Consider the following 22784-nt stretch of genomic DNA (forward strand, 5'->3'; position numbering starts at 1 on the left):
ACACACACACACACACACACACACACACACACACACACACACACACACACACACACACACTCACACACACACACACACACACACACACACACACACACTCACAGCCCTCCCTAGATGAGTGGATGGCGGTGTGCAGAGGGGAGAGTTTGGGCTCCTGTGAGCGCCGCGATGTTGATGGTCCTGGATTAGTGAGACAATGGAGCCGGTGCTGGGATCAAGCTGTGAGGAGGCAGGGTGCACAGATGGGATCTGTGCTGCTCACACACACACACACACACACACACACACACACATGCAGGCATCGCCTCCATTGTCACGTATCACAGACGTGCACATTTACAGTTTTGAGATCCGTGAACCAGAACCCCGACGATAAGCTGAGCGTACAGTTCACACAGGGGAGAAACACACAATGTGCCTGTGTGTGTGTGTGTGTGTGTGTGAGTCCATGATCTTGGAATGTCCTCTCGTATTGCGCCAGATGCCGTTTGATGTCGGAGAACATGCAATTCTAAATTATAGGCAGATAAAAAAGAGCTGCAGGCGGAGGTGGAGATAACACAGAGAGAGAGAGTGTGTAGGTGTGTGTGTATGTGTGTGTGTATGTGTGTGTGTGTGTGTGTAGCTGTGTGTGTGTGCCAGTGGTTAGCAGGTCCATCTTTTAATCAGGGGGTTGGCGGTTCAATCCCCGCCCTAGTCGAGTCCCTGTAGCTGCGTCCACGGCGTGTTAATGTCACATGACCGCCAGTCGCTTTGGATAAAAGGGTCAGCTAAATGAAAAATGTGTGTGTGTGTGTGTGTGTGTAGGAAACACTGATGCACAGGAGATGACAGATGGTGCTAACAGGTTACATAGCAGGGTAATATTAACACGTGTGATCAGAGCCAAGAAAATGTCTTTTTCTATATATATTTATATAGACATATATATATATATATATATTATAAATACATCTCTATATATATATATATCTATATTTATATAGATATATATATTATAAATACATCTCTATATATATATATATATATATTTATATAGATATATATATATTATAAATACATCTTTATATATTTTTTAAATACATCTATATATATATATACATCTATATATATATATATATATATACGTATATACAGTTAACAGCTTTACCAAGGACGACTCTAGGAATGGCCCATAGAGACTTTACATCACAAGTCTCGTGGAAGCTTCAGAGTTCATTCACAGGCTTGTTTCCACACATTCAAGGTCAAAGGTCATGTTTGATCCTCTTGCATTTGAACATTTCTCAGACGCGGCCATCGCTCTGTTAATCCGGCGTGACGCTTTAACGACTTCCCTTCTGTCACGCCGCTGGTCCTCAACAAGGTGCGTGTTGCGCAATCACCAGCCGGCCTCCCCTCTTATCATCGCTGTCATTTTGGGACTCGCTCGCTTCCTGGTGGCGATGTCCTCAGAGGGATGAAAGCCACGAGGACGACTCACCGACACGGACAGACGGGAGGAGGAGAGGGGAGAGAGAAGGCCAGATTGGACTGAGGGGAAGCCTTTTTTTTGGCGGGGGGGGGGGGGGGGGGGGTATTTGATAAGGGACAGTCAGTGCACATTAATAAAAACATTTCTGTAAATATGACAAAGTTATTAGCCAAGAGGCTTTTTATTATCATCTGTAGTCCCGAGAGGCAGACGTCTTAAAAACGTCTTTTTGTTTAGTTTTTTCTCTTTGTGTATGGATGTATATTTATATATATAAAAATAAACATATATATGTATTTATATTTTTGTGTATTCTTATTTATATATATATATATAAATACACATATATACAGATATATACATATCTATATACACATAAAAATACACATATATATATATACATATATGTATGAATGTAAGTATATATATATGTATATATATATTTATATAAATACACATAAATACATATATAAATACTTTTACATAAACATATACAGGACTGTCTCAGAAAATTAGAATATTGTGATGAAGTTCTTTATTTTCTGTAATGCAATTTAAAAAACAAAAATGTCATGCATTCTGGATTCATTACAAATCAACTGCAATATTGCAAGCCTTTTATTCTGATTTATTGCTGATTATGGCTTACAGTTTAAGAAAACTCAAATATCCTATCTCTAAATATTAGAATATCATGAAAAAGTATACTAGTAGGGTATTAAACAAATCACTTGAATTGTCTAATTAACTCGAAACACCTGCAAGGGTTTCCTGAGCCTTGACAAACACTCAGCTGTTATAAATCTTTTTTTTTACTTGGTCTGAGGAAATATTAAAATTTTATGAGATAGGATTTTAGAGTTTTCTTAAGCTGTAAGCCATAATCAGCAATATTAAAAGAATAAAAGGCTTGCAACATTTCAGTTGATTTGTAATGAATCCAGAATGCATGACATTTTTGTTTTTTTAATTGCATTACAGAAAATAAAGAACTTTATCACAATATTCTAATTTTCTGAGACAGTCCTGTATATGTATCATTTTGCCCTGTTTTTGTAATGTTTATGTCTGATTTTTGTATTTTTTAATCTTAATATATCTAAATAAATATAAATAACCAAGTGAAAAGCAAAAACCTAAGAACACGGATAAGATTACATTTACAATGTTTTTCAATGGGTGCACAAACAGTGAACAGTGAGAATAGTGATTACACTCACATGACAAAGATATGATGCAACAGAGGCTCACACATTCAAAACACACAAAGATAATAAAATAATAATAACTTTATTGATATAGCACAAGAGTTTACAAAGTGCTCTACAGAGAATCAAGGGAAAACAAATTTAAAAAAATACAAAATAAAGAACAACAGACTAAACTAAATGAGGGGAACCAAAGAACTGCATTAAAGGACGACGTCACTTAAAAGCCGTTCTATAAAAAATGGGTTTTAAGAAGTGATTTATGAGAAGATACTGAGAGACTTATAGGGGAGAAATATGTTAAAATTGACAGAATAAAAATCATCAGAGGCACGGAGCATAAAACGCATGCAGAGTAAATGAAATATAGTGAGACAGATAAACAACAACAAAAGACAAACATGCAGGTAGAATGTATCGAGGGGGGTAGAAACACAGGGAGATGATTCACTTCAAGTCTACATCTTCAACAAAAAGTGATTTTCACCCAAGAGCTGAGGAATGGCGTCGCAGTCTGAGCGGAGCGCCCATCCCCCCCTCCGCCAGCCTGCCTGGCGGAGGGGGGGATGGGCGAGGCTCCTTTCTCTCTCGGCCTCCCAAAGCCTGCCGACAGCTGCCGTGGGCCCGGGGGCCGCCGCCACATCCTGGAGGAGGATCCAGAGAGGCAAACGTGTGCGTGCGTGTTCACAGAATAAAAACGCCCCGACAAAGACTCCTCGGCCCGTGTTTACTCAACCTGTCCACTTGTGTTAATATTTGAGAAATTCCTCGTGTGGCTGCAGCCGGCTGGGAGAGCGACACACACACACACACACACACACACACACACACACACACACACACACACACACACACACACACACACACACACACACACACACACACACACACACACACACACACACACACACACACACACACACACACACACACACACACACACGTTTTAAAAAGGCTTAGAGTCCATAATAACCGGCGGCTGCTTCCTGTCGGGGGGGCAGGCTGTGATTAACCGGGTCGTACGGCTTGACCTTGCGAGGCCGTCATGGCCGACGTGTTCATGCGTCCACTCTCTTCCTGGAAGTGCCGTGGGGGCGATTTTAGAGAAACCCCCCCCCCCAAAAATGACGGTAAACGGACCTGTACCTGTAGAGAGCTTCGACCAATCGAAGGGCTTCGACGCTATGACATCATTCACTCGTTCACACTCTGATGGGAGGAGCTACGCTTCCACCGGCACGTCAGGAACTCACGTATTGAAATAAATGAAAGATAAATGGCGGCAAACACGTATGAAGTGTTTACGATGAAAAGAACCTGAGAGCGGATTCTATTTGTTCATGAATCAATGAATAGACAGAAGACAGAAGACAATAGACAATAGACGCTCCCTTGTTACACATCGTTTTCTCTTTGTTGTTTATTCCACGTTTTACACCTCGTTGTGTACGTGTAGAACTAAGATGAGCGTCAGCTATCATAACGTCAAACGTCTGGAAGACATCTGTAAACGTCTAAATGATGAAGAATAAGGAAGAGGAGAAAAAGAAGCAGATAGACACGGGAATATAAATATTATAAATATAAATAGACAAACGATTCACTCGGATCAATAAAACGACGAGGAAAAAAAGAAGAAGGGGGGGACGTTTAGGATACACTGAGCACCTCTCTCCTCTTCTCTCTCCTTATGGATGATTTGTCATCCCTCCATCACACATTAGTATCTCTGCTTCCTCCCTGGAGTTCTTGTGACTTCACGTCTTATCGGGTCCACTGGACCTGCTGGGTCTGATTACATGATCCTGCTGGGGGGGTTCAGAGAGGAACGGGTAACAACATAAATGCCCCCGTGAAGGATGGAGGGATGATGGATGGATGGAAGGATGAATGGATGAGGGATGGATGAATGGATGGAGGGATGATGGATGAATGGATGGATGAATGATGGATAAATGGTGGATGGATGGATGATGGATGAATGGATGAATGATGGATGGATGAATGGTGGATGGATGAATGATGGATGAATGATTGATAGATGGATGAATGGATGATGGATGGATGGATGAATGATGGATATAGGATGGATGGATGAATGATGGATGAATGGTGGATGGATGAATGATGGATGAATGGTGGATGGATGATGGATGAATGGTGGATGGATGGATGATGGATGAATGGTTGGATGCCGCAGTCGGCTCCAGGAAGTCGAGGGATTACCGAGAGACGGAGCATGTTTGTTGTGTAAGCACGAGGAAAGGTTTGTTTTTGTATCAACAGTGGTGTGTGTGTGTGTGTGTGTGTGTGTGTGTGTGTGTGGAACATGAACGGTTACCTTTACAAACCGAAATGCAGTGCACAGCGGACGGCGCCGTTCGTTGGCTCCGCCCTCAAACAGCAAAACAGCGTGATGAGTCTCCCTCCAACTCCCCCCCCCCCCCCCCACACACACACACACACGACAGAAAACGCAGTGTGTGTGTGGGGGGGGGGGGGGGGGCTTCCCTCCCGGGCCCCACCTGCCTGCACAACCGAACCCAGCGGAACAGAGATAGGCGGGTTCTGTCGGTTCTGTTCGGTTCCGTCGGTTCTTTCAGCTTCACCGTGGGTCGTTTCTGAAGCGCACCGGGTTCTAAGATGGCGTCCCCCTCGCCGCTCACGATGCTACGAGGCGGCGTGCGTTCAGGCCTCCGGGGGCCGCGGCCGCGCGGCCTCACGGGAGGTCCGACATCCCAAAAAGAGAAAAAGGGTCAAAGCCCGGAATGCTTCGCCCCCCAGGAGGAACGAGCCTGAAGATCGTCTGGTGACCCTCAGCCCTCGACACTTTGACCTGTTGTTGTTGTTGTTGTTCTCCCTGTTGGATCGTTTGCTTTGGTCTCAGAGTGATAACGCAGTTATGAAACGTCTCCATGGCGTCAGAGAGAGAGAGAGAGATGAAGAGAGATTAACTCACCTTGACCTGCATCTCCACTGAACCGCACACACGCGTTACGCAACCGGCTCACGCCACCGCTCCTCCTCCTCCTCCTCCTCCTCCTCCACCGCTCTCTGAAGGGTTCTTCCTTATTTTCCCCATTAGAAGTTTTTTTGGGAGTCTCCTGCTCCGAGGTCAAAGGTCAGGGGTGTCCAGGTCGTGTAAAGCCCTCTGAGGGGAGTTTGTAATGTCGGTCGATACAAAATAAACTGAATTAAATAGAAATTTGCTTCGTCGCTGAGACTCCAGGAGAAGACACCGGTCTGACCGGACGTCGGTCATCACCTCACCGGCCCTCGATAGTGAGGCTCGGAGGAAAAGGAATCACCGCCGTCACCTCTTAAATTCATATTCAACATTAAATAGTTGGAGCGACAGTAAAGATTCAATCATGAATATCAAAAGTGAGAAAGAGAGACATCCGGACAATAAATCACACACCAGATCCTCTTGGCGCCTTTCAAAAGGCTTCTGGCTTTGAGGGGGAAAAGAAATGTGAGGCAAGATGTGTCCCCCCCATGTAGCCCCCCCCCCCCACGGCTCTCAAACCGTCCCCAGACGTGACAAAGTGAGCCATCAGCGCAGATATTGCTTTATATTTTATTTTATGTACAGTACATGTAAAAAAGAAAAGAAAAGGTAGACCAACGTGGGCAACAGTAGACAGCCATGTTGCTCCCCCCCCCCCCTTTAGCCCCGCCCCCTTGACAAACACACCTCTCGTTGACAGTTGGTGGGCTGGTGTCCAGGTGGGAGGGAGACGGGTCGGCCGGGCGATCGGCGGGGCATTTCTTTTTGAAATAATAATAATAATAATAATTTGGACCAGGTGTGCTCGACAGCCCTCTTGACTCCGCTGCCCCCCCCCCTTACTCCAACAGTGCTGCTTTCAACACTAAAGGTCACTAAAGGTCAATCTGTTCTTACCAGACGACTCAATAACGAGCTTCTCTCTCTCTCTCTCTCTCTCGGCACAAGTCGAATTCACAGTATTCTTACAGCATTTGACCCCCCCCCCCTTTAACTGACAATGCACAGGGGGGGGGGGGGTTTGTTCAACCGTGATCCTCCAATGGAAATGTCCGACGTGGATCTTTTGAAAACGAGAAGCGTACCCCGAGTCGAATGCGAGAATACAGCGTTCACAGCCCCCCCCCCCTAAGTCGTACAATACAATTAAATGTAAAAAGAAAAAAAAGAAAAGAGTGCATCTCGAAGGCCGTGTGGATCGTCGGCCCGGCTGGACGCCGCCCCCCCGCCGCCCCTCAGGGCCGCGATCTTCTCGATTAAGAGTCCGAGACAGAGAGCTTACAGCAGGCCACCAAAGGTACAGGTAAAGTGCTTTTGTTTTCCTTCTTAAACTTGAAGCTTTAAATAATAGAAAAATAAAAGAGAGAGAGAGAGGGGGGGAGGGGGGGATTCTGGAGAGGAATAAGAGGATAAATACGTCCGCGGATCCAACGAATCCAAAGGCTGCGAGGACGGAACACTGATGCGTCACGGCCGTCTCTGGGGGGCGGAGCCGGGGGGGGGGGGGGGTCAGCCCGTCTCCTGCCGCGGTGGCGCCGGCAGCAGACGGGCTGATCCTAATAAACGTTACAGGTCATAATAAATACACGTGGTCCTCCGTCGTGTCGTTACTCGGCTCTATTGAAATATAATTAAATCTAGAAATAAAGAATAAAGCAGGAATAGTTCTGTTGGTGACGGACCTCGAGGCGCCTGGCGCCGGTTCTTCCTTCTCTTTTTTTTCTTGCTCCAGTCTCAACAGCCGTCCACCTTCACCCCCCCCCCCCAAAAAAAAGTAGCCGTCCCAACCGCACGTCCACCCGCCTCGGTCTTCATGATACAGAATTCAGAAGAAAAAAAAACTCGGCGACCTCTCTTCGGACCTCAGCCTCTGCACAAGAGAAAGAGAGGAAGAAGAGAAAGAGAGGAAGAAGAGAAAGGTCAACGAGACGAAGAGCAGGTCACGCATCAGGGAAACGCTCGGCACACAAATATGGAAAACACACGGGAACCAGGAGAGAGAGAGTCGCCTCTTATGTCACTCAGAAGGCAATATTTAGGAGTGTGTGTGTGTGTCGTAGCTCGAAGGCCTATTTTCATGCACTAATATATATATACATACATATATACACATATGTATATATACACATATATATATAATTTAAGCCGATTAAAATCTTCATTTTGACTCAAATCTCTTCAATTTTCAATGTATATGTACATACATATATATATACACACACACACACACATAAATATATATATATAATTTAAGCCGATTAAAATCTTCATTTTGACTCAAATCTCTTCAATTTTCACTAGTTACTTGATCCAAATATGAAGCTTCTGGAATTGCAACGTGTCAGATAAATATTTAATTAAAATACCCTATCCTCTGCTGCAAAACATAATTTTTTTAATTATGTGTACTGTTGTTTGTTTTGGGAGGGACTCTTCAGACTGCCACTGGAAGCCCCTCCTGGCTCCTCAGCCTGAGACATTTAAACTGAAACTCTCGAGTGCCGAGACTTTCCTTTACTTTCAAAACGTGAACGCTAAAATCTAAAAAAAATACTCGTCAATCTCACCGCTTGACTCGTTCAGATTGGACAACGGCAAACCCTAAAAATAAATGTGCAAGTTTGTCCTATATTAGGTTTAAGGAAAGGGTCCAGGTGACGTTTCACAGCTCTTTAGTCCAGTCAGTTCGCCATGTGGTTAAAGGATCATTAAAAATAAAAGAGCTAGATGTGATATACACCTTTAAATAAATGTTGTAGAAAGTATAGAGAGCCAACTCTTATTGCACTTCTTAAAGCATTATTTCCCACATTAGTAGTTTTCGTGGAGTCATCCTGGACGTTGTTGTTGATGTGTTCATGCTAAATCACTTACAATAATTTCATGGAAATCACTTAAAAATTTGGCAGGTGAGAGATAAATAATGTTTGTTACGGTCAGTTTTCAATTAATTCCCGAGCCCCGTCTGAAGTCCCGGCCGGCACGCGGCGATATTTAACCCTAAACGGTTGCCGTGGTGAACTGACCTACGTGTCGCCGTGGGACAGCAGCGACGTGATCTCGGGGCCCACGTGCCCCGCGGCCTTGGCGGCCTCCAGGACGGCCCGACGGTACATCCCCTTCTTCTTGCGGTTGAAGCGGGACCTGAAGAGCTCCCTGAAGGGCGACAGCTTGGCCACGGACAGCTGGGAGGTGGTGGGCGAGCCGAACCACGCCACCTTGGCCTGGGGCCACTGGGCCTCGCAGCGGGCCGTCTCCGGCCTGCGGGCGCCGCTGATGCCGAGGACGCGCGCCGGCCACCAGGGGAAGCCGTGGATCTTCCCCCACACGACGTCGCCCACCGCCACGGCGTGGCCCTCCTCCGTCACGCACTTGGTCATGCTGCGGGTGTGCAGGCGCACCGTGAGCGGCGGCACCGTCTTGCGGTCCTCCCGCGCCGCCGCGGACGACGAGGTCACCGACGGGTCCTCGCCCGGCGCCAGGTCGCTCAGCTCCGGCGAGGTGCCGTCGGAGCTGAAGGACTTGGACTCGTCGAGGCTGTCGCTGCTGCAGACCGACAGGCTCGACGAGTCCGCCTTGCGCTTGCGGAAGTTGATGAGGAGGGTGAGGTCGCCGTGGCCGCGGTCCGCCTCCTCCCCCGAGCTGCCGGACCACAGCTCCGGAGAGTTCTTACCTTCCCCCGAGTCGTCGGAGTGGGGGAGGCGGGGCCCGGGCCCCCGGGGGCTCCGCCTCCTGGCGCCGCCCACCAGCTCCGCCTCGTACTCGACCGCGCCGTCCTCCTCGCCGTCCCGCCGGGGCGGCGGCCTCGAGTGGATCTTCGGAGAGGGCGGGTCCTGACCCACGGTCGTAAAAGGCCGGGTCAGTTTGAGTTTGGGGATGGACACGGTGAGGCCGGACCTCGTGGCGTCCAGGATGTGCCGCTGCTCCTTGGCGGCGTCGGACGGCGCCTTGCCGTGGCCCCCCACGCCGTTCTGCTTGGGGCAGAAGGGCTTGACCGAGCCGTGGACTCTCGCGGGGATCTTCATGACCTCGCCCTTGCCCTGCGGCGTGCTGTACGAGATCTTGATGACGGGACTGTGGGGGATGGCGGCGGCGCCTCCGGGGAACTTCTCCCCTTCGGCGTCCGCCCGCTTGTCCTTCCTGAGTCGCTTGCCGTCGAGGCCGTTTTCACGTCTCTTGGCGTCCTTGGCCACCGCGACGGCGTCCTCTTTTCTGGAGAGCTTGGAAGGGGCGTCCTTGGCGTCCTTGGCGTCCTCGTCGCTCTGCGGCGCGTTCTCCTTCCGGGACGCCTTGGCCGCGTTGCTCGCGCCGTCTTTGCCGTCCTCGTCGCTGTTCAGCGTGTTCTTGCACTTCTCGCACAGCACCTGTCGCGGCCGCAGGCGGATCGTGCTCATGGTCATGTGGCCGGGCTCTCGCGTCCGCCTCCTCCTCCTCTTGATTGGCCGCGGGGGGGGCTGAGGTACCCATTGGCTGTAGCTGTGGCGCACCCACAAGGCCGGAGGGAAGGGGGCTCCTTCAAAATAAGGAGGGTAAGGAGCTGGCACCGGCGTGGGCACGGGGCAGGGGGGAGCGCCGCTTTCCGGAAGAGCGTTTTCATCCTTCGGTCCGTGCGAAACCTGGCTGGGAGATTTGGAAACCGGCTCCTGACTCAGAACTTCTGGGGCTTCTTGACAAACCGGCGTCGGCATCGGGAAGTCCGCAGGTTTTGCTGTGAATTCTGGGAGACAGAAAAGCCCAGTCCTAAGGAGAAGGAGGAAGAGAGAAAGCAACTCGTGAGTGCGAGCCGACGGTCTCGTGACACATGACAAACATTTCTCACATTTTCTACTGAAGCGATCTCTGCGACGAGAGAGACGCCGTCACGCTGCGCTTGAATTTCACTGTCGGATAATCCGAGGCCAGCGGGACGGCACAAATCAAACACCTTTTAAATGAAGCCAACAAAAAGAAGAAAAGAAAGGGTCGTACAAAAAGAAAGAAATAGCACCCAGGTCTATTCGACGCATTCCCTGCAAGTGAAACCCTATTTCACCCTTTTGATTAGCTGCAGCTGGACACACTGGCACCACTCTGCCTGTCACCTGGATGCTGGAAATTCTTTCCGCGTGGGGGGGTTGGGGCGGCGAGCAGCCGGGCGATTATCTGTGCTGCTGCCTCAGGCTGCAAAAATGTACCGGTGGCGAGATGGATTCTATGCTTCTTCCGTATGTTCTCCAGGTTCAGCAAACGTGTCCGAAGAGGGCCCGACTGCCAAGGAGGAGTCTTTGAGAGGCGGCTGGCACGCAGCAGTAAAACATGGCCGTGCTGCTTTAGTCAGGAGACGGCAGACAAAGAGACGACAGGATGCCCAGGAACACCCCCCCCCCTCCTCAACATCTGACTGAACAAAAACAATCCTGTGAATCACTCGGGATACAGAGACGTAGGGGATTTCAGTTTGTTTTTGCATCTGGGTCTCATGTGAGGCGAGATTATTAATTAGTGCACATTTGGGGATTCCCGTGCGTCCCTTCCCGGGAGGGCAAGCTGGCTGACACCTCCGAATTATCGTCTCTCTGCGAGGCTTGTTTCTCTCACCTTTTCAAATGAGCTCCCCCACCCCCCCTACACCCCCGAGCAGCCGAATGTTGATCTTTGCAGTGATCGAGTCTGACTGAACAGGCAGTGCTCGACAAGCACGGTGCAAGGACGCGGCACACGACCGGCCAAGATTCACGGCGCCGTTGCCATCTCCCCGTTTGTGTGCGGTGTAAACGGGACGCAGGAGATCGGCCTGAACGATAAGCACGAGACTTTGGCATTAAACACGACAGAATAATAACCTGTGGGAGACAATGGACAGGAAACGTGTCGCCACGAGCTGAAATGAAAGAAGTCAAACGTTGTCAGAGATAAGGCCTGAAATTACGAGCCTATTTTGAGTTATTCCAAAGCCTGCCTTTTCCCATTTGGGTGGGTTATTTTCAGTCTGCTTGAGCTCTCTCGCAGTGAAAAACCTTCGAAGCATACTGAGGGGCAAAGCTGGCCAGATTCTGATTCTACTCATCTATAAATAGTCCAAAGCCAGTGTCTTAAGGTGCACAGCACCAGGAGCGACACAAGGCGTACACATGTGACACACACACCGACAGAGGCAGATAAGTCATGACACTGATTCATATAAGAGTTTAGTTTTTTAAAAAGGTTTCATTTAAACATAGCATTGTAGTTTCTTGTTAACTGGCAAGATGTGGGCCTCTTTCTTGTCACTGGCACAGAGTCCACTATGGTCACCCAGACTCACCAGAACCAGGTGTTTTAAAAAGAGGAAAGAAAGGTAATTACAGTTGGGATCGATTAAATCCCCTCATGTATCTTTATTGCCATTTCCATTGTTTCTGCACATCAGCAGTGGCCTGGCTGAGAGAAAAGCCATTTGTCACACCAGCAAAAGTATATTTTAGAATTAAATACTCCTCAAGAGAAAACGGGAACACAATGTAATGGCATATTTGCGTATAAACACATTAAAGCAATATTTAAAAGGAGTAGTGTTGAGCCACGGCCTGCCTTTTTCACTGGATCCGCTGTAGCTGCTCTGTATGTGATGAGGCTAACAATACGCTAGTGCCATGAACCAGTTATTGTTCAGAGAGTAATTTACAAACCCAACAGTCGGAAGCACCATGTTATCTTTCTGTGTTTATACGTAATAAAATAATACATGTTTCCATCTCAGTGTGAGCTAAAAGGAAGTCTGTTTGCCATTAGCCGACCAGTTAGCAGCTAACTGCCCTGTCAGTTCGTATCGAGGCCCAGTTAGCTCCCGGTTAGCTCCCCGTTAGCTCACGGCTAAGCGTTAGCTTCGACTCGTTAGCATCGAAGCTACATTAGTTGAGCAAATTACAATTTCAAAAGATAAAATCGGACAGATAACATGATAAATAACACTCACTTCTTGTTGCAGTCAAGTAGTATCCCCGTGTAGCTCCTCTCTCGGTAGTTCAGCGTCACCACCAGCGTATCGTTAACTATTTGATCGATAGTGACAGGTATCAGAGAGCCGGCCCGCAGCTCCTCGGCCACAGCCTCCATGTTTCCCGGCGTCAAGTGTCCGGCTCGGCGGTGCTCGATCCCGGCCAAGGGAGCCACGGTCGCGTCGGCTAAAGATCCGTCTCCACCTTCGCTTATCGGAGCAGCAGGCTACACCAGGGCATAAAATGACGCCATCACCCCCACCAAGTCAATTACAACAGCACTGCCACCGCTGACATCACGCATCCCCCGTGCGAGAGCAAGCAGACATCGCTCAAGACAAGGCCTTCCCTCTCTTCGGCTCACTTTGACTTGTTTGATGCCATTCGCAAGTGCAGGGATGCCTCCGGTTTCCATAGCGGGAGGCCAATGGCGCTTCAGTCCAAACTTATAGCGCAGATTCGCTGACCGCTCCGTGAAACACATCATAGATGTGCGTTTTTTGTTTCATGTGTTGTGAGCGTCGTAAAAATTGAGACCTCGAAATATACAGCCGTCAATACTTTCACGAAAGCGTTATAAGGGCTCTAAAATGATCATTAGGTGCTTCATTTGGATGCAGTACTTGAGATGTAATACCCAGTGTTAATGTAAATCAGATTTATTTATTATTAGATATTTTTTTAAACCTTTAAAATAATATGTTGGTTCGAATATGAAAATAAGTGATTGCTCAAGTGTAGCCTATACAGTTTTCATTATTATTATTTCATGTATTCCCCTTATATTTTAACATTGTGTGGAGGTATTTCAGATGATATGAGTGTGTATGCGATTATGTCTTCATTTCACACCATGAAGAGGTGATGGTACCGGACCTGATGTGGACATATTTTAAGGTGTTGGGTGATAATGAGCTAAAGGTAACGTTTGTGTCATGGAGAGAGGAGGTCTTGCATAAGAACATTTCAAAAGACTCACTTGTCCAGTAACAGCATGAGATCTTTATTTGTTTTGAATGATATGAGCAGTGCAGTGGTCATACATAAAGTTATTTGTCTCAAATCTACTTGTCGATGAGACTCGGCCAGGTGTCTCCGGTGAAGACCGTGAAGCTCTTTCCACCATCTCCTCTCCGATTCCTCTTCCTCTCCAGGAGCCGAGCCTGCAACTGCCTCATCTGTCGTTCGGGGAAAACAACAACGGTCCAGATCAATAACCTATTAGTTCAATATAGATTGAGGTGTGTGAATAATGAAGCCGAGGGTCAGACCTGCTCCAGGTCCGTCTCTGCCGCCGCCATCTGCTCGCTGCTGGTGCCCCTGGGATTCCGGCGTCTCTCCTGTATCTCGTCGACGTGGTCGCGGATCCGCCGCTCCAGCTCGCGGGCGGATCTAGAAGGTCAAAAGGTCAAAATATCACCCCAAAGTACTGAGTATCTAGTCGCCTATAGGTATGTCTGGTGGGCTCATACAGCCCTTATGTTTAGTAGCTGATTAAATATGCACGCCTGTGTGGTGACTGTTCCCTTCTTATTTAAGACGCATCCGATCAATGCAACAGAACCTTCTGAGGCCTGGCTTGTCTGGTTTTTTTGAGGGGGGGTCATGATGTTGCTCAAGGAGAACAAAAGAAACTGCTGATGCTCCATGTTGGGTGCACTGTCTCTCTTTGTCCACTAGGTGTCTCTAGATTTCCACCTTCATCTGCATAGCTCACTATGGGAGACGATGCCAAATGCCAAGAGGCCGATACTTTAACCTGTCGTGCCTGTGTGTGCCAGGGTGCTCTGCGTCGCTTCTCTACGAACCAAATGTCCAACACCTCACGGATGAAAGAGGCTCAGTCCGGGGACATTGTTAGAAAACATGCCTCCTCAGGATCCCTTTTTTAAATACAACAACATGGCAAAGCAGCAGATCTGGATCAGATTCCAGGTCGATGTGTGCTCCTTCTGTCTGGAGTTCAGAGAGCTGGTCTTTACCTGGTCTCCTCACCCCCTGGGATGGACAAGGCCAGACCCACACCGGGTTTTGAATCCGCTTCTGCTTCCTGTAGCAAAGAGGTGCTGTTTATTATCATGCATGTTGTTCTGGGCAGGATAGCCTTGTGTCTAAACGCCAAACTATATTCTATCCAGTGGCATTTTATGCCATCGTTGCACGCTACATTTCCAAATTGAATGCGTAGAAATGCAGCTGACAGCCAAATGACTCCAAAACCAATGTCTGCGGCTCGTGCGCACGTCATGTGTTACAGCTGTAAACACCTCATTCGCCAGCTTCTAAACGTCATGTGCCGTAATCATCGTTACATCGTGTGACAGACGCGGCGCTCTGCTGCCCCCTAGTGGCGCAGGCTGACAGGTGGAAGTGGAGGAGGGTTTATTCCACAAATACCTCTTGGTGTCTTTGTTCCGCGTGCTTCTTCCTCCTGGGCGTTTTCTTTTCCTGGGCGACCTTGGCTTGTGAACGCCACTTCCGAAGAGCCTCTTGGCTCCTGTGGGGCGAGAGCCGGATGAAGAGGGAGAGGTGGAGGAAAAGGGTTCTTAGGCTTTTGTCTCTCCATGTTTGACGGTTGATTATTCGTTCTTTACATTGTGGGCGTTGGGTGGTTCTTTCATGTCCTGCACACACACACACACACACACACACGCATATACACACACACACATATACACAACTACACACATACATATATATATATATATATCTATATATATACACGTATACATACACACACATACAGATATCTATATACACGCACACATACACACACATACATATAAACATGAACGCACACACACACACACATACACATATACACACACATGCATATACACACACACATACACACAACCACACACATACATATATATATATACACACATATACATACACACAAATACAGATATACAAGCATACACACACATACATACACACACATGCATATACACACACACATACACACAACCACACACATACATACATATACACACATATACATACACACAAATACAGATATACAAGCACACACATACACACACATACATACATATAAACATAAATGCACACAAACATATATATACACATACACACACATACATACACACACATGCATATACACACACACATACATACATATATACATAAATGCACACACACACACATATATACACATGCACACACATACATCCATACACATACATATACACATACATAGACACACACACACACATATATACAAACACACATACACACATATACACATACACACATATACACACATATACACACCCACACGCCCCCTCTCAGACCCTGTGAGTGAACGGACTCGGTCCTCGTGGGCCCTTTGGCCCTTTGGCCCTCGATGTCCCCGTGGGCTCCAGGAGGAACCTTCCTGAGGGGAGGAGACACCTTCCTGCCCTCGGCCTCAGCGTCCTCCAGAAGTGACGACGCGGTCAGAGCGGCGTGGGGCAGCGGCGAGGGAACTGAACTCACTTCCTCCTCTGCTCCACCACGGCCCGTCTCTCCGTCAGCTCCTTCACGGCCGCCTGCCTCCTTTCCTCTTTCCTCGGCCGAGTGTCGACCAGCTGGGGAGCCGCGGCGGCTCTGGTGGCTGCCTTCTTCCTGCAAGAAGGGAACCAAAGAGTACAGGTACACACAGTACAGGTACACAGAGTCCAGGTACACACAGTACAGGTACACACAGTACAGGTACACAGAGTACAGGTACACACAGTACAGGTACACAGAGTACAGGTACACACAGTACAGGTACACACAGTACAGGTACACACAGTACAGGTACACAGAGTACAGGTACACAGAGTACAGGTACACAGGTACACACAGTACAGGTACACAGAGTACAGGTACACACAGTACAGGTACACAGAGTACAGGTACACACAGTACAGGTACACAGAGTACAGGTACACACAGTACAGGTACACACAGTACAGGTACACAGAGTACAGGTACACAGAGTACAGGTACACACAGTACAGGTACACACAGTACAGGTACACACAGTACAGGTACACACAGTACAGGTACACACAGTACAGGTACACACAGTACAGGTACACAGGTACAGGTACACACAGGTACAGGTACACACAGTACAGGTACACAGAGTACAGGTACAGACAGTACAGGTACACAGGTACAGGTACACATACACACAGGTACAGGTACACACAGGTACAGGTACACACAGGTACAGGTACACACAGGTACAGGTACACACAGGTACAGGTACACACAGGTACAGGTACACACAGTGCAGGTACACACAGTACAGGTACACACAGTACAGGTACACAGGTACAGGTACACACAGTACAGGTACACAGAGTACAGGTACACAGAGTACAGGTACACACAGTACAGGTACACACAGTACAGGTACACACAGTACAGGTACACAGAGTACAGGTACACACAGTACAGGTACACACAGTACAGGTACACAGAGTACAGGTACACACAGTACAGGTACACAGAGTCCAGGTACACAGAGTTTACTGCCATTTCCCAATCTCGCGTCCAATAATCTGACGACCTCACCGTTTGACGGGGGGCAGAAGGCGTGACCTCGGCAACGGGCTCAGCTCGGCCTCGTCCAGCAGGATCATCCGGTGTCTGAGGTCCCTGAACCTCCGCAGCTCGTCCTCGTCCACCGACTCCTCGGCGCCGGACCCCGTCAGCTCCGACAGCTGGAGCTTCTCCACCGGCGGCAGCTCTGAGGAGAGGAGACGACAACGGAGGCTCTGATGCTCGGGGCCACCGACCGGTCTGCAGCTGGTCCTGAGGAGAGTAACTCGTAGAGGTCTTGTCCACCAGCGTTTCACTGAGGAGTTGATACTCGCGGCACGTTAACCCATCCCTCTGACTGCAGAGCAGAACACGTGTTCAGAAAAACAAGCGTCTGTTTGTAACTTGAACCCACGTGGAGGATAATTGGACTTTAAATATTTAATGTTGTTGCAGCTGAGAAAAGGGAAACGACGCAGCATCGGTGCGCACGACGGTTCAAAAGTTTGGGGTCACTTAGAAATGTCCTTATTTTCCAAAGCACTGTTATTCAATGAAGATATCATTACATTAATCATGAATACTCTCTATACATAGTTAATGTGTAAATGACTATTCTCTGGTGTTCATGAAGTCTCTACAGAGGTGTCTAGAGGCCCATCTCCAGTGTTCTAAAGGTACATTGTGTTATCGCCTTAGAAGACTAGCGAAGGGGTATAAAACCCTTGAAAACCCTTTTTTTGTGAGTGCAGCTGAAAACAGTTATGCTGAGAGAGAAGCTATAAAACTGGCCTTCCTTTGAGCCACAAGAACAACTAATATTTACAATAAAAAAATCATTATTTATAACCTTTCAATGTCTTGACTAGATTTTATATTAATTTTACAATTCATTTGATGAATAAAAGTGTGAGTTTTCATGGAAAAAACACAAAATTGTCTGGGTGACTCCAAGTTTTTAAACGGTAGTGTATATTAAAAACTAAACTTATATCTTTTTTTAAACCCTGTCTTCACTTGTAACCGTACGGGCCAATAGACGGTGGAGGTCGGCCTTCAGGGACAGAGAGCTCCAGTTTACAGCTCATAGGTTATCCATCATTTTCATCTGGCTAAAAATATTACAGAAGCTGGAACAGGGGGGGGGGTTAAGAGAGAGTCAGCCAAGTGGCACGCGCCGTCTCCAAGGCAACAGAAGTCACGCTCGTGAAGCGGTAGCACGGCGTGGAGCTATTTTTGTGAGCCAGCCGGCCGACCTTTGACGGGAACAGCAGACGGGCGGATCGACGGCCGCCGCCGCCGCTCGAAGCGAAGGTGCCTTTGAGGGAGTCACCTGAAGGGCTCACCGGCCGCATCGCCATGGCGCCCCTCAGGTACTGGAGGATACTGCGGAGCCCCTGGCTCACAATGTGTGGCGGAGGGAAACGGATGGGGCAGTTCCTCAGGTTCAGGCCCTTGAGGGTGATCACATTCCCTGGGGGGGGGGGGGGGGGGTAAAAAGAGTCCATTAGAGCAGTCCAGATTAATTTGAGTGCATTAGTGGTGTGATCTTACACACTGTATCTAGAAGCCATTACTCTGATTGGTGTTTATCGATACTGCATCTCATCCATTGATATCACATTCTGCTGATGGCTGTTGATCAAGCCGGGGTCGGACATTTACATATTTTTTTCAAGGGGAATTCTTGCCCCACAAGACAGAAATCCAGGAGCATCTAAAAAGAAATTGGGGGAACTTGTGAAATAACATTTAACCTTTTGTTCAAAAATACTAAATATTCTTCTTTAGGCTCACAGGATATGAGCAATTAACATAAAAATGGCAATAATATAAGTATTAGACAATAGTAAGACTATTATGCAATAATAAGACTTTTAGGCAGTAGTCTACAGATTAAACTTGTTTTCTTAGATTTTTTATAAGAAAGAACAAACGGAAAACATAAATCAGACAATAATATTCAATTTGATTCTTATTTCTTTGTGGTTATTTATTATTATTACATTTTTTTAAACAACTATTAACAATACAGATCACACAAAGAACACAATCAAGACGCGATTAAATTATCTACATAATGGGGCATCTGTTGCCCCTCTCCTCGTGATATCAGGGCCAACATTATATTTCTTAGGGGCAGTTTCTCCCTTTGCCTTGTTGTGTATTTACGACGTCACCTGAGTACAGCCAGGTGTGTTTGGCAATAGAGCGAAAGGACAAACTATTTTTCAACCGCATATAAAGAACCTTATTTAAGATCACTTTTAGACTTTGCATAAAAAGACAAAGCGAGGATTTTCCTTAAATTATAAGTTTAATTTATGTTTCTGTTCTGCAAATAAAAGAAAGTATGAAGTGACACTACGACAAAAGAATGCTTGTTGATTTAACTGACCGCTCCTACGTTAGTTTAAAAACAGCTTTCCCAGATTATCCGCGTTGAAATTACAACAAAGGCCTCTGGAAGGGTTTACAGGGTTTTCTACCCCTCCGGTAGTCTTCTAAGGCGATAACACAATGTAGCGTCGATTATGAAGGTGAAAGTGCAAGTGTGTTATTTCTATTAAAAACTCATTGCACGTAATCTAGCTCTCGACTAGCCAGCCAGCGAGACTTATTGGAAGTGATGAAAGCAGAACGTAGCGAAGGCAAATCGCTGGCTAGAAAAAGGTGACCGAACTCCCCTCACCCAACTCTGGTGGCAGTTCTGCGATGGGGTTTCCTTCCAGAAGCATCGTGTTCAGAGCCCTACGAGAAGACAACGGCGTCACTCAGCAGAACACAGGTGCGTGGACTCAATCAGCCTCTGTATCTCAAAGAGCAGTTCTACAAGTAACCTACCTGTGCGAGCCAATTTTGGGCGGGAGGGATGTAATGTGGTTATTCCTGAGGTCCAGCCACAGCAGGTTTGGCAAGAAGGTGAACATTGAATCTGGGATATTGGATATCTGGTTGCCTTCAAGATATAAATACTGAAGATGACACAACGAGCGGTTAGAAGCAACAGATGACGCGGAGAGGACATCGCCTGGAGCCAGAGTGGACTGACCTTCAGCGGCCTGGTTCTCAAGATGCTCTCAGTGACGCGCTTCAGCTGAGTTCTGCACAGGTGTAACGTCTCTTTTGAGAAACTCCCAGGGAGCTCCTGTTGCTCGCCGTCCTCCGGCAGCAGGCGGCGGGTCTGTGGTTGGACAACGCCGTCCCCAAAGACGAAGCGTAGCTGCGGGTCAGGAACCTCCTCCTCCTCCTCCTTCCCGTCCGGGGAGGACACCGTGGAGGAGACGCTTGGATGTCTAGCGTCCATTGCTCAGGTGGTTCTCTGCGTCTGAAGATGAGAATCCGCCATCAACAAGCCACAATCCAGAACTCCTTCCAGAGGTCACATGACCCCAGTCCTTCAAAACATCCACTGGCGCCCCAACACAGCAGAGAAGATTCAAGTTTGAGATTTAAGTTTGAGATTAAAATTAAAGATTCTCCTCATCACATACAAAGCCCCCACCCCCCCTCCACCTCTCCATCAACTCGTTTATTTAAATATGCTTTTAGCCTGTGATGCTAGTTCAGAATGTTTAGGCTTTGTTTGTTATTGTTCTATTGATATTGTTATGTTACATTACATCACATCATGTCATTTAGCAGACGCTTTTATCCTCAGAACAACAAGAATCAAGAAAGTAGCATTGCTTCAATAAAGCTAAAAGTAATACCATGAGTAATACAATAAGTAATACCATGAGTAATACTATGAGTAATACAATAAGTAATACCATGAGTAATACTATGAGTAATACAATAAGTAATACCATGAGTAATACCATGAGTAATACAATAAGTAATACCATAAATAATACCATAAGTAATACCATGAGTAATACCATGAGTAATACCATGAGTAATACAATAAGTAATATAAGTAATACCATAAATAATACCATAAGTAATATAAGTAATACCATAAATAATACCATAAGTAATACCATAAGTAATATCATAAGTAATACCATGAGTAATACCATAAATAATACCATAAGTAATATAAGTAATAAAAAACTTGAAACTTGAAACTTGAAATAAGTAATATCATAAGTAATATCATAAACTATAAGTGCCATTCAAGTGCCACTGAAGTGCTAATCTGTTTTTATTCAAGGTAAAGTGGGTAAAGATGTGTTTTTAGTTTCCGTCAGAAGATGTAAAAGAGATGATGTCATCTCTTTTGTTTATATTAGTGTTGATTCTGTCGTTTGTTTTTACCGTGTAAAGTGCCTTGCTTACTTTTTAAAGCACCACACAAATAAAATGTTTTATTATTATTAATATTAATAAATATCACGTGGTTCCGTCTGAACAGGCTATCCCCGCCACTCGAGGGTTCAACTCTGAGCAGGTGTCAGCTGTTGCCCACGTTAGCATTAGCATTAGCATTAGTAGCTGAATAAGTTAAACTGGGCTTACCTGGAAGTTGAATAAACATGCTCGTATGCTGTGCACTCGGGTGTCTCCGGTCTCTTCTTCACATACAATAAAACCCTCTGTCAAACGCTAAAATAAATAAATATGAAAATGTGCAACACGAGCTTGGAGACGCCCGGCTCACTAGTGTGACTCGGTTACTATGGTAACTGACGTCACCACAAACAGACAGCCGCCCAGCTGCTCTGTGGTGAGAGGTTGAGGGGCGGGGCCTCTGCATGCATTGGGTCCGTCGAGCATGCGCACAAGCGTTTCCTTTAACCCCGCCTCCCAGTTCGAGGTCAACATCTAAAGTTGAATCCTCTGGTGAGTAACAATAGAGAATGTGCTTCTAACAATCATATACAAAACATGATGTACAGATATATTTATTTATATATATAAATATAAATATATAAACATATACATATATTTATATATATAAATACATTTATATAATAAATAAATATATACATACACACACACACAGGCACATATAAATACATTACATTACATTATCAACATAGTCGAACTCAAAGTACCACAAGTAAGTGCTATCTAGTGCTACTGAAGTGCTAATCTGTGTTTTAATCAGATATAAATGAAGTGGGAAGGTTTCAGTCTCCCATCCGGATGACAGAGACTTTCTGTGCTGTTGATGTCAGTGGGAACTGTTCCACCGGTGGAGGAGCCAGGCCAGCAGCGAAAGTGGATTGGTTCGAGTAGCTCCGAGGCAGGAGCTTTAGTCGATTGGCTGTTGCCGAGCGGGAGCGATGTGTCAGGGCCGTACGTGACCATGTGTCCGGATGTCCCGGGGCCCCGCAGGGGCCCGAGCACGGCACGCCAGGCGATGTGCCGAGAAGCGTTGTTTGCAGCCACCGTAAGCAGCCGAGAGAGAGAGGAGGAGAGGGGGACAGACAGGCAGAGATTCGCACCCCACCCGTTTTTCCACTGATGCAGAGAGAGAATCATCAGTAAGTCATCAGTACAGCTATGGTAGGAAGCTATGCGAGAAAATGAGAGAGAGAGGAGAGAGAGTGCAGAGAGAGAGGAGGAGAGGCCTTGAGTTACCCGGTAGGTGCGGCTTTAAGGTAGAAGAGAAAAGAGCGAGTGCAGAGAAAAGATAGAGAAGAGTTTTTTGG

The 22784-nt window shown here is 46.8% G+C and overlaps 2 protein-coding genes across 2 annotated transcripts; both read right to left on the reverse strand.

Annotated features, from left to right (window-relative positions):
• Positions 1-6248: 6248 nt before the first annotated feature.
• On the reverse strand, positions 6249-13114 carry pwwp2b (PWWP domain containing 2B). The gene is made up of 3 exons (XM_056436108.1): positions 12627-13114; positions 8719-10432; positions 6249-7562 (listed from the first exon to the last, which is right to left on the reverse strand). The coding sequence occupies exons 1-2, from the start codon at positions 12764-12766 to the stop codon at positions 8719-8721; spliced, it is 1854 nt and encodes a 617-aa protein (XP_056292083.1). The 5' UTR covers positions 12767-13114; the 3' UTR covers positions 6249-7562.
• A 509-nt stretch (positions 13115-13623) lies between these two features.
• LOC130207477 (leucine-rich repeat-containing protein 27-like) lies at positions 13624-21790 on the reverse strand. The gene is made up of 11 exons (XM_056436112.1): positions 21646-21790; positions 20237-20512; positions 20029-20159; positions 19877-19935; positions 18518-18658; positions 17218-17392; positions 16147-16275; positions 15046-15145; positions 14631-14698; positions 13920-14040; positions 13624-13826 (listed from the first exon to the last, which is right to left on the reverse strand). Exons 2-11 carry the CDS (start codon positions 20489-20491, stop codon positions 13713-13715), a joined length of 1293 nt encoding a protein of 430 aa, XP_056292087.1. The 5' UTR covers positions 20492-20512; positions 21646-21790; the 3' UTR covers positions 13624-13712.
• Positions 21791-22784: the final 994 nt, after the last annotated feature.

The sequence above is a fragment of the Pseudoliparis swirei genome, chromosome 17 (genome assembly GCF_029220125.1).
Source record: "Pseudoliparis swirei isolate HS2019 ecotype Mariana Trench chromosome 17, NWPU_hadal_v1, whole genome shotgun sequence".
NCBI lineage: Eukaryota > Metazoa > Chordata > Actinopteri > Perciformes > Liparidae > Pseudoliparis > Pseudoliparis swirei.

Bases quoted from the DNA above. Each gene is read 5' to 3' on its own strand.
- pwwp2b (XM_056436108.1), bottom strand. From the start codon at position 12,766: ATGGAGGCTGTGGCCGAGGAGCTGCGGGCCGGCTCTCTGATACCTGTC. The intron at 10,433-12,626 runs GTGAGTGTTATT...CCTTCTCCTTAG, and splicing joins CTACTTGACTGCAACAAGAA to GACTGGGCTTTTCTGTCTCC.
- LOC130207477 (XM_056436112.1), bottom strand. From the start codon at position 20,491: ATGGACGCTAGACATCCAAGCGTCTCCTCCACGGTGTCCTCCCCGGAC. The intron at 19,936-20,028 runs GTAGGTTACTTG...GTCTTCTCGTAG, and splicing joins CCCAAAATTGGCTCGCACAG to GGCTCTGAACACGATGCTTC. The intron at 14,699-15,045 runs GTATTTGTGGAA...TCTTTGCTACAG, and splicing joins CGGAACAAAGACACCAAGAG to GAAGCAGAAGCGGATTCAAA.